The 12,354-nt window shown below is 43.6% G+C and overlaps 1 protein-coding gene across 7 annotated transcripts in view; it reads left to right on the top strand.

Annotated features, from left to right (window-relative positions):
• Positions 1–12,354, top strand: part of LOC119963117 (AF4/FMR2 family member 1-like) — a 210,477-nt gene that overhangs the window by 50,415 nt on the left and 147,708 nt on the right. The window contains exon 1 of one of the 7 annotated variants that reach the window (XM_038791732.1): positions 6,039–6,086. The exons of 5 other annotated variants lie outside the window; for them this stretch is intronic. Coding sequence is in view for 1 of the 2 variants with exons in the window: in XM_038791727.1 (XP_038647655.1) it covers positions 6,207–6,289 (83 nt within the window). In the remaining variant the exon portion in view is untranslated. One more of the 7 variants, XM_038791727.1, reaches the window with a different exon arrangement.

Below are 12,354 nucleotides of genomic sequence, written 5' to 3'. Positions count from 1 at the left end.
TTCAAAGTTCGGCTGTTGGAATGATTTGTACCTGTTAATTATCAGTTAACTCTAGTATATTCTAATTTAGCAAAAATAATTCCACTATCAGGTTACTAACAGATTAATTATGCAGCAGATTTCAAAATTATTCCCAGCACTTCTGAAGTCTTTGTTGAAAATGTATTGCCTGACATTTTCTATCTGAATCTCATAGTTTGCGATGTTACTGTACACTGATTGAGATGTGTTAACGTGTTTTATTGTTTTGGGTACATGTGTTTGTTCATGTCACTAGAGTAGTAGAGTTGTAACATTTTTTGTCAGTTTTAGACAGCATACTGAACAGGGAAGGGTAAAGGGGGATAATATGAAATAGGGAACGCCAGGCAAGCATTCTGAAACTGCACATCCCGGACACAACCAGTTAAAGGTCAGTCATAGAGTCATGGAGATCTACAGAACAGAAAATGGCCACCATATCTGTATCGGTTAAAAACAACCACCTAAGTATTCTAATCGCATTTTCCAGCACTTGGCCCATAGCCTTGTCACAAGTGCACATCTAAATACTACTTAAAATTTATGAGGGTCTCTGCTTCCACCACCCTTTCAGGCAGTGAGTTCCAGACTCCCACCACCAAAGGTTCTTCTCATATCCCCTCTAAACCTCCTGCCCCTTACCATAAATCTATGCCCCCGGTCATTGATCTTCCTGTGTATCTATCTATGCCCCTCATAATTTTATACATCTCAATTGTGGTTCCCCGCCCCCCAAGTCTCCTCTGCTCCAAGGAGAACGGTCCCAGACAATCCAATCTCTTTTGACAGCTGAAGCTCTCCAGTCCAGGCAATGTCCTGGTAAATCTCCTCTGCACCCTTTCCAGTGATATCACATCCCTCCTATAATGTGGATTCCAGAACTGCATCGAATACTCAAAGTGTTGGCCTAACCAACGTTTTCTACAGTTGCAGCATACCTTCCCTACTCTTAAACTCTCTTCCTCAGCTAATAAAGGTAAGTATGCCAAATGTCGTCTTAACCACTATATCCACGTGCCCTGCAGTGTGAAGTCACAAACGAGACCAGTGCACTCTCTTACTCCCATATGATACTGTTGACTCTGATTAATTGATTCACCAGAGGTACCCCACAAGTCTAGAAGGTTCATCGTCATATCAGTAAAAGCCTTGATATTCCTAAATGAGTTAAATTATGCTTAATATGGTTTTATGGTCAAACGGTCAAATAATGCAGGATTCAGCTGAAGAAGTTAATTTCCCTATGTTTTTATAATGTAAATGATTACATGTAAATTTGTTGTGCAATAATTACACACTCCCCACGTTGGTAGCACTGTAGTGCATCTACTGGCAGGAGAGGACTAGTATAATGAGTTACATCAGTTTATTCCATTTATAAATATGGGAACTAGAATTTACAAATTTAAGTTTTTAAGCACATAGATCAGTGGTCTCCAAATAGTCGATGGTGATTGACAGGTCGATCCTGGGGTCTCGAACAATCGATTGTTGTTGCCTGCCGAACCGTGCCAAATTGCACGAGACTGGGGATTTCTCGGAATGAATAGTGAATTAGCTGATTGAATGCCAAACATCTGCAGGACTAGGGCAACGAGATTGTTGCAGGCAGCAAAACTTGGAATAAGCTGGTTGAAGTATTCAAGTTGGAAGTAATTGCAAGTCCAAGTATTGCACTCGTCTCACAGATATGAGACTGGCCATCTCAAAATACGAACCAGATTTCACAACACTCGGTTTACGAGCACAGGGGTCACATTAAGAATAGATTGTTTTAGAATAAATCTTAGAGTACCCAATTATTTTTTTCCAATTAAGGGGCAATTTAGTGTGGTCAATCCACCTACCCTGCACATCTTTGGGGTTGTGGGGGTGAGACCCATGCAGAGACTGGGAGAATGTACAAAGTCCACACGGACAGTGACATTAAGAATAGATGAGCCTTATGCATAGCATACATTTTGGGGGTTTTCCGTAAAGTTGAATTTTTAAGAGTAGATCTTGTGCTGTATTTGGATTCTAAAAGTAATCTTGTGCTTGGATGCTTTTACAAATGTATTTTATTTGATGAAAAACCGTATTTCATAATTTAGCTATAGTGGCCACTTTACAATCAACCTTCTTTAAGTTGAGAGGTTAGCAGCTAACTATAACAACCAAAATCCAAATTCTAGGCCATCAGTGAACAACATCCCAAACAAAATTAGCTGGTACATGAAATGGGACTTGAAAGAGAGCTGTGGGTTTAATTGGAGGTGACCCGCCATGATCTGACTGAATGGAGTGTCCTGGTACTGATCCATACGACAGCATGTTGCAGACATAAAACTTCTGTAAAACACTACTGAGCTTCTGATATATTGCCCTCCAAACTATTTATTCTATTTAGTCATCGGAGTCTTGCAACTGGGTGATTACCTTGTAATCTTCCCCCTGAACTGTTGCTTTTGATGGTTGTGCATTCAATTTATCCCAAAATAGTTGCATTCAGTTTTGTTTTGTCTATCCTTTGTCATGACCATGTAAAAGATATTTCCTCAAAGTGGTCTGTGAGCTAAGTATATGTGTGTATTTGTATGTAGCCCCCTTTTAATTTGCAGGCGGTTCAATTGAAAAATATCCAGCAAAGTTGTAGTCTTGTACAAGACTTTATTCGTTACAAAATTACTGCTGTAAATTATAAGATAATAATAATAATAGAAGTAACAAAGTTATTAACTAAATACAAACAAATATTAAATTTAAATAGAGATAAAGATACTAGGGACAGTATGGTGGCGCAGTGGTTAGCACTGCTGCCTCACGGCGTTGAGGTCCCAGGTTCGATCCTGGCTCTGGGACTGTCCGTGTGGAGTTTGCACATTCTCCCCATGTCCGCATGGGTCTCACCCCAACAACCCAAAAGATGTGCAGGCTAGGTGGATTGGCCATGCTAAATTGCCCCTTAATTGGAAAAAAATGAATTGGGTACTCTAAATTTATTTTTAAAAAATAGATAAAGATGGAATTCAGTTCAGTCCTTTGAGATATTGTTGCAGTCTGTAGCTCACAGTTGGAAGTGTTGGTTGTCTCGAAGTGTTAAAGTTGCAGAGTTGTGCTCCACAGCTGGTGGCTTCTGCAATCGAATGGTCAATTTTTGCCTTTTCAGGTGGATTCAGCAGGTAGAGTAGCTTTGGGAACAAGTGAAGGTTCCTTTTCTTTACTGGTTCTGCCGCACAACAAAGGTTGCCTGGATTCCTTTTTCCTTTTTCAGGACAGAGAGAATTTCTCGACAACTTCCTCTGTGACTCCCAGTGGCAGGGGAATCCCAGATCTCGCAAGCTATCCGCAGTTTACTGAGGACTGTGGGCTAGAACTGCCTTACGAAGGTTGTCTTGGTTGTCTGGACAAGGCGGCTGTTCTCAACCAGACTCGTTCAGAACTCAAAATGGCTTCTGTCCCAAACTGTCGAATCATAATAATCTTTATTTGTGTCGCAAGTAGGCTTACATCAACACTGCAATGAAGTTACTGTGAAAAGTCCTAGTCGCCACATTCCGGTGCCTGTTCAGGTACACAGAGGGAGAATTCAGAATGTCCAAATTACCTAACAGCACATCTTTCGGGACTTGTGGGAGGAAACCGGAGCACCCGGAGGAAACCCACGCAGACACTGGGAGAACGTGCAGACTCCACACAGACAGTGACCCAAGCTGGGAATCGAACCTGCGACCCTGGCGCTGTGAAGCAATAGTGCTACCCACTGTGCTACCGTGCTGCCCATAATGCTTCCTTATTAGATATTGTGTTAGCCCAGGTGTGAGGGCATAATCTTTTAGCTGAGGTAATTGACCGTAACAATTAACATGATTGGCTCCCATTCTTCCAGATTTAGGTAAGGTACTTAAAAACTAGTCAAACTTCTAAGGATTGTCAATCAATTTCTGACTTTTGGAAATGCACGTTGCATTTCAAATCTCGTTTGGATATATCTATTTGGAGTCTTCTAGAAGCTTGATGAACATTGCAGTTAGAGAATGTCAGGTGACTTTTGGCAACCATTTAAGACTCCTTATGTCCATTTAAAAGAAATCTATAATGTCACAGCCACATGCTCATTACCGCTTCCTTCATTAAATGTTTTTAAGGTAAAGATAGATAGTTTTTTGAAGAATAAAGGAATTAAGGGTTATGGTGTTCGGGCTCGAAAGTGGAGCTGAGTCTTCAAAAGATCAGCCATGATCTCATTGAATGGTGGAGCAGGCTCGAGGGGCCAGATGGCCTACTCCTGCTCCTAGTTCTTATGTTCTCCCCCACGCTCTCCAACAGATGAACATGTAAGCCACATCAAGTAGAATAAATACCAAGTTCAATTCAGATATCACTGGTGCAATAAAACAACTGACTTCAGGTTCTTGGACCAGGACGGTGGAGACAAAATTAGATATCATTTGAGCACTTGACTGCAATCCAGTGATGTGCTCTCCCTCCTCGATCCTAGCACATCTCCCCTATCCTTGCAAGCCTCCCGACCCAGTAAAGACACTTAATGTTGTATATGATACCATCTATGGGCCAGTTTAAAAAGAGCGCCAACTACCTTCTTGAACACTTACATAATCAGCATCTAAAATACGGCCAGGAATATAGTCAGATATTCGCTACTTTCTGGAAAAATGAGAGACAAACCCAGTAAACCTCTGTGTCTATTCCTACTGTTACATAATTTCAATTTGGTGTCTCATTCTCTCAGCACTCGTTGTCCAGGCTATCCTTTGAAGAAATGCCATTGAAGCGTAGAACCCGTGTAACCTCTGCATGAATTAAAATGAAAAATGAAAATCGCTTATTGTCACAAGTAGGCTTCAATGAAGTTACTGTGAAAAGCCCCTAGATGCCACATTCCGCTGCCTGTTCGGGAAGGCTGGTACGGGAATTGAACCGTGCTGCTGGCTTGCCTTGGTCTGCTTTAAAAGCCAGTGATTTAGCCCAGTGTGCTAAACCAGCCCCAGTGAGTAGCTCTCTTTGGTTGGAAATGTCTATAAGTGAGAAACTTCTGGACAAAATTTTGAACAGTTTTTTTGCTCTGTGCTCCAAGCTTTGGCAGCTGAATTTGATTTAGTGAACCTGTGAGTTGTGCACTGGCAGTACTGACTGAGTGCTGAATCTGTGACTGACAGGAAGTCGGGAGCAAAGAGCAGATGTCAACAAGATCTGTACTCGAATTGCTTACTCCTGCAATTGACCTCCAGTGCAAAAACTCGATGTTCATAAACCCTGTGTGAGAAGCGGCAGTTTTCCTTTAGCTTCTCCAGTTCGTATCTGATGGGGAGGGAAAGGAAAGAAATGCAGTAACTCTGGGGGCGCTTAACTTTGAACCGTGCCAAAATGAAGTTGAAATACATTCGATGTAATCAGGGAAACACAGGCACTTGAGGTAACATGAAATGAAAGAACCAGAATTTATATTGTCACTCAATCTCGGGATGCCCCGAAGCGCCTCGCGGCCGATGAAGCAAGTACTTTTAAAGAATAGGCACTGTTGCAACGTAGGAACATGTAGCCAACAGTTTACATATGTCAAAGTCTCTCAAACAGCTTGGAGACGAAAGGAAGGTCAAATCTGTAACTACAAACTAGGTAGTTGAAACAGTGCGGGGAGACCGCAGGAAACGACAAAGCTGAGAGTCCCCGGCTCGTGTTTGCTTGCTTCGTCTTCGTAGTTGATGTGTTTTTAGATGACGAGAAATCGGTGATATTTCTCGAGGGTAAAACTAAAATAGGTTGGTGTGCGCGCCAGTCCTGGTGAAATCAGGGATGCCTTTTTTTTTGCAGCAGTAGCAGTGACAGACGGGAGAATGGTCAGGCAGTTACAGTAGAGTTGCTTCAGAAAAAGAGCAGTCACAGAAATGTTGTCTACGCATGTGATAAATGAGGAGTCAGCTGTGTGCCACCGTCTGTAATCTAGGACGGCTGTTGCCATGGCAGCGTCAAGTGGCATTTAGCGGTAATGCATGACTAACCTCGTTTAGCAGGCCAGTTTGTGTGAGAATGCTCAGCACAGCGAAGAATTGAGAAGCGCTAGAGTATGTTGCACGACTTTATCTTTCATTTTCTTTGCCTCACATCTCCCCCACCCCCTCCCTTCAACTGCAAGTTTATGAAGTGAGGGGCCTAGCGTTTAATATTGAGAACCTTTTTTGTGGATGCATTTTCCTGGATCTGTGGGTAGCCCTATCTTTCCATTCGAGCAGAACAGTTTGGTGATGTCGTTTTACATGCAATATTGGTATGTAGCTCAGAGCTGATTTTTAAAAAAAATCTGTAAAATATGAGCATACTATAAATAGGATGAGAAATTTGGAAGGTGCTGCCTCCCCATTACTTGAATTATTACTTGGCTTACTGCCGCTCAAATTCTGAAGCTTAAGTAGAGTTTAAGTTTTTTTTTGATTTTTTAAAAAAAGTTTCTTTTCGACACTTACTGTGTTTAAGTTAAATTGGTACTTTTTAATGGAAACCTGCAGGAGTGAAAATCTTAATCTGGACAAGGATGATTTATTTTTGTATCATCAGGACTTTGGGAAGCGTCTAATGGTTAATAATGCTTGATTTATTATACTGGACAGTTCATTAAAAAAAATTAACTGTGAATATATATTCCATGGGTATTGAGATTTCCTGTGTTTTAAGTGGAAATGTAAATGCTATAAATATATATATTATTTTAACTAGTAGACTGGAAGATAATACATGCACTGTCTCTGTGATCGAACATTTGCTCTGAATGATAGTGATCCAATGTTAAAATGGCCACTTATCTCGGTTAAGAAATCTGTTATCCAATTGTAGGAAATAGTTTTAGACCCAAATTTGATTCAGTTCTGTCCATGATAACACTGCCTGAGAGGGGCATGTTTTATATTCTGAGGTCCGGTGGCAAAATAAGTCTAATCTTATGGAATAATGAAAAATACTAGAAAGTTCATTTTTTTTGAAATAGCAAGACGCATGGGACATCCAGAAAGGAAAATGCCAGTATTTTGGCCATTTGATCAGAGCTAAAAAGCTATTGAGATGTCTTCCAGAGGGCAAGGTTGAGGCTGGAAGCAGCAGAAATAAAGGTTGACCTCAGCATGGTTAGATGACGGATGTCACAGAGCAGTTGCAGACGTGCTACAGTGAATGTGTGAGGATACCGCAAGAGTGGCGAGCATGACTCAAAATGACAGCAGATCTCCTGGCAGGAGTTGGCTACAAGGAGAACATGACCGGACAGGATACAAGGGAATATCTGAGAGTTATTTAATTTTGCAGCACAATAAGTGCTCCTTCCCATTGAACTGCTTGCCTCAAAAATGTTTGTTTTAAATTTAGAATCGCCAATTATTTTTTTTCCCCTCCCAATTAGGGGGCAACTTAGCGTGGCCAGTTCACTAACCTGTGCAGCTTTTTGGGTTGTGGGGGTGAGACCTACGCAGACATGGGGAAAATGTGCGAACTCCACACAGACCCGCGACCTGGATTGAACCTGGGTCCTCGGCCCCTTGAGGCAGCGGTGCTAACCACTGCACAACAGTACTACCTCTGCTTGCCTCCAAGCTATAGAAACAAAACACTGGAGACCATAAATCTGAAAGAAAAACGGAAAATGCTGGGGGCAAAAAACTGAGCAAGTCTGACAGTGTCTGTCGAGGGAGAAATTATTTGAGTTAACTGTTTCCGAGTCTGTATGACTCTTCTTCGGAACTCCTTTGGTTCTGAAGATGTCATACCGGGCTAGAAACATTGGGCTGTGTTTTGCATGTTCCCACTGGGCGTGTTTTGGCAGTGAGGTGAGGGGCACGTAAAATTGGGCACCTTCCCATCTACCCTGAGCTAACCCCAATAAGCTCTGGTTTCCTCCCACAGGTCCCGAAAGACGTGCTTGTTGGGTGAATTGGACATTCTGAATTCTCCCTCTGTGTACCCGAAGAGGTGCCATAGTGTGGAGATGAGGGGCTTTTCACAGTAACCTCATTGCAGTGTTAATGTAACACTACTTGTGACACTAATAAAGATTATTATTAATAATATGGTGGCAGGTGCCAACATCGTCCCACTCTGTTCTTGTTAAGCCTGCCCGCAGTGCGTTATGGCTACAGGGTGGGTCAGCTCCTCGCTGACTTTGCTCCCTGGGGGTGAATGGGATCAGTGCTTGAATGTATTATTCAGCCCTTTAATGCTGCTTCTCTATCCATCAGACCATCTGAATTCTTCCAGCATGTTCTATTTTTATTTTGCATTAATGATATGTTTGACCAAATTTCTGAATAACAGCATTGTTCCTTAATGCTAGGTATGTAAAAAATATTTTCCACTCTATACATACTTGTAAGATTATTTACGCCAACAACGCCCATCCCAGATAAAACTGTACCTCCCTACAGAATTACTCCCTCCAGGTATAGTTTGGGCTTGTTTGTATTTCTACAGGTAACCATCTGGCCATTTTTAGTTTAAGACCTGGTGTTGACAAGGAAAGGGAATCAAAGTCAAACTAATACTAGGCATTTGTGCTAGTTCTGCAATCTTGGTTTCTGCAAACAAGCTCTCGTATTGGTTCAAGTCCATTCAAGTGTAAAGCTTGCGTGCATTTTACTTGAAAGTGAAAACATTTTAAGAGATATGTGCCAATTGAACATTGCTTTCCTTTTATAACCTGTTAAAACTACAAGCTAATACCATGTTGCATGATATTTTGCATTTGTCGTTTGTGTTAGTAAATTGCTGCCATGTTGTCCCGGGTTGGGCAGCATGACGGTGCAGTGGTTAGCACTGCTGCCTTGTGGCACCGAGCTCCCAGGTTCCATCACTGGGTCACTGTCCGTGTGGAGTTTGCATATTCTCACTGTGTTTGCGTGGGTTTCGCACCCACAACCCAAAGCTGTGTAGGGTAGGTGGATTGGCCTCACTAAATTGCACCGTAAGTGGGAAAAAAATGAATTTATTAAATTTTAAATTTGTTTTAAAACAAAAAAATGTTGCCCAGGGTCTTCTCAGATGGAGTAGGAAGGGACAATTCAGAAATCCATTCCACGGCACCACTAACAGCAACTGTAATAAGTGTTCACCAAAGCAATTTCAATACTAAATGCTGACATGAGCATGACCAAAAGGTAAGGGCGCAGGAATCTGGAAGGGCCGCATCTGGTAGATTTTGTGAGATGTTGCAATCTGGATCCCAGCTCCAGAGGCCTCTGTGTTATCTGGCTCTGCCAGTCCTAGAGGTTCCCCATTGTCCGCACCATGGTATTGATGCCTTCAACGATGCTGCTCTGTGAATTGGGCCATGTTCTGCAGTGCCTCGGCAATGTCCACCTGGGACATGATGTCGAGGCCCTCAACCACGTCATCACAGACTGAGCCATGCCTTGGGCATTACCACTCAAGACACTGATTTCATGCTCCATGCTTTCCACTGTGGTCGCCACTCTAGCAGTGTTGACCTCGGTGCTACACATTGTCGGCATCATCTCCTGCGATTGCAGCCCGTAGGACTCTGGTTCCGACCTATCATCTGCATCAGCTCTAGGATAACCTTGTCCAGAAGCTTGGCATCTGACTGAGGCTCAGCTGAGTCCTGGGATCCAGCAGACCTCTTGACTGCTGACTCCCTTGGATGTTCCTACCTCCATCTGATGAGCATCAGCAAGTGTGTGGTGCTCACCAGATTGTGCACCAAAACCTGTCCACTAATGTTGCTCACTGAGATGTGTATCTCTGTGCTGGTGGAAGGTGGGGGTGATAGCTGTGACGCCTCGATAGTTCGCCAGACACGCACCTGAGCTGACCTCTGAGGTGGTCTCTTGGACGGCAGGGTGAGGGTAACGACTCTGGATGGCCTGGCCCCCTCAGATGGAGATCCTTTTTTTTCTTTTTTTTAATATTAATTTGGAGTACCCAATTCTTTTTTTGTTCTCAATAAGGGGCAATTTAGCATGGCCAATTCACCTACCCTGCACATCTTTTTGGGTTGTGAGGGTGACACCCACGCAGACACAGGGAGAATGTGCAAACTCCACACAGACAGTGACCTGCGGCTGGGATCGAACCCAGATCCACATTGCCGTGGGACAACAGTGCTAACCACTGCGTCACCGTGCTGCTCCACAGATGGGGACCCTGTGGGACAATAGACATGTAGTCAGTGAGAGGGAAGGATCATTTTGGCTGACATGACAACTCACTTGAGACAGTCATCTGGGTAAAGGGGCACTGGAAGTTTACCTCTGTAGCACAGGCCAACCTCGCTGTCAGTGACTGCTCTCGGTCAAGCCTGCGATTTCCAGGGTCCATTCCTCATACGGTATGATGACTCGAATCTCTGATACCCCCCCCCCCCCCCCCCCCCCCCCAATCTTGGCCCTTTCCTGCTTATTATGGACTTTCTTCTCCTGTGGGGACCAAGAGAAGGCATTGTGAGCTGCAAGCTTGATGGGTCAGGGTGAGTTCTATAGCAGGTGGCATGTGTGGTCACCACACCTGGAATGAAAGAGTTATGCTGGTGGGTGTCAGTGGCTTCTGAGGAGCAAGCACGAAGATCAGATGGGGGGGGGGGGGGGGGGGGAGTGTGCGAGGTGTCAGCCAGTGATTTGTGGGGAGTTGGAGCTTCACGGTGTCAGGTGGAACTGAGGGAGGTGGTAAATTATCCTTGTAGCTCAGTGGAAGTTGTTGGTCTTCCTAAATTGGACTGTGTCCTTCTGGTCATGCTGCCTGCAGTGACAGCTGCTGCCACTGCCTCCCATGTGGTATTGGTGACCCTGCTGCTGGTTCTCTGTCCCCGTAGGGGATACAGGTTGTCCCATCTCGCATCCACAGTGGTGAAAAACCTGGCCAAGTCAGCATCCTCAAAGTGAGGAGCAGGTCTGTGTGCTACCACACTTTTGTGTGTTGACTGGAGTGAGCAGTGGGGGAGCTCTTTAAAAGCAGCTCCCCCTTGTTAGCGGCGAGACGCTGAGGCGCGAGTCTGGCAAATCAGATGGCGAGAAGCTCATGGGGGCTAATTAAATAAGCGCTGTTAAATACAAGCCAAGATCTTGCCAATGTGGCCATCAGGAAACACCCCGCCAATGGCGCCCAGAATGATTCCGTTAAATCGTGCCCGTAATTGATCAGAGCAGCATAGCAGAACCAATCTCTGCTGATTTTGTTTGGAGAAACCTTTCAAGCCCTCGCGTTTTTGCAGGGAGCTAGACGATGAATAAATAGCTGTGTCAAACATGTGGCGGTGAGAGTTACCTTCCCCATTAGGGGCTGGTTTAGCTCACTCAGCTAAATCGCTGGCTTTTAAAGCAGACCAAGCAGGCCAGCAGCACGGTTCGATTCCCGTACCAGCCTCCCCGGACAGGTGCCGGAATGTGGCGACTAGGGGCTTTTCACAGTAACTTCATTGAAGCCTACTCGTGACAATAAAGCGATTTTCATTTTCATTAAATTTTCTTCAGTGGATATGCAGACCTACTCGGTGAAACCCTTCTTTGCAACTTCTGTGGTTGACTGCACCTGCCACACACACACATTTTAGTTGGTTGACTTCTTTTCTCTTCCCACAAGACAATCTGTTTTGGCATGTGCAACAGTATAGGTACTGGCACAGATTTGATCATTTTTGTATTTGATGCTTATGCCTGTACGCTAATAGCCATGCAAAACATGCCAAACTGTAAAAGTGAGCCACCTTCTACAGGGCCAATAAAAGGTATCCTGTGTTTTATTTTCAATTGTTTAATTGTTTTTCCTCATAAAATATTGTTATGGTGCGTTCTGAGTATGCAGTTATCTTTTTGAATCAATAGAATGTTGATTTAATTATCAACACTGAATATTTTACAGATTTTAAAATTGTTTGTACATTTACAAAGATAGACACTACAGATGATAATTAATACTTCAGTCACTTCCACATGCATGTTCTCAAAGTGTTGGGTGAGCCATGTAAGTGACGACCAGTAGCAAAATCAGTACTTAAAAAAATAAATTTGACCTGTGTTCTGTATGTGGAGCATGTTGGGATATGCAAAGGTTTATAGTGTAAATGTTGCACACTCCATCTGTGGCACCTTGTAGAACAATGTTTTTTTTTCCAGTTAAGGGGCAATTTAACGTGGCCAATCCACCTAGCCTGCACATCTTTGGGTAGTGGGAGCGAAACCCACGCAAACACTGGGAGAATGTGCAGTGACCCAGAGCTGGGATTGAACCTGGGACCTCGGTACCTTGAGGCTACAGGGCTAACCCACTGCGCTACCATGTTGTCCCTTATAGAACAATGAAATGATTATCACTTGGCTGTTTTGAAAATATTCCCATAAA

Source organism: Scyliorhinus canicula, chromosome 3, assembly GCF_902713615.1.
Source record: "Scyliorhinus canicula chromosome 3, sScyCan1.1, whole genome shotgun sequence".
Classification (NCBI taxonomy): domain Eukaryota; kingdom Metazoa; phylum Chordata; class Chondrichthyes; order Carcharhiniformes; family Scyliorhinidae; genus Scyliorhinus; species Scyliorhinus canicula.
The sequence above is the reverse complement of the archived record's forward strand: the minus strand, read 5'-3'. Positions and strand labels throughout refer to the sequence as shown.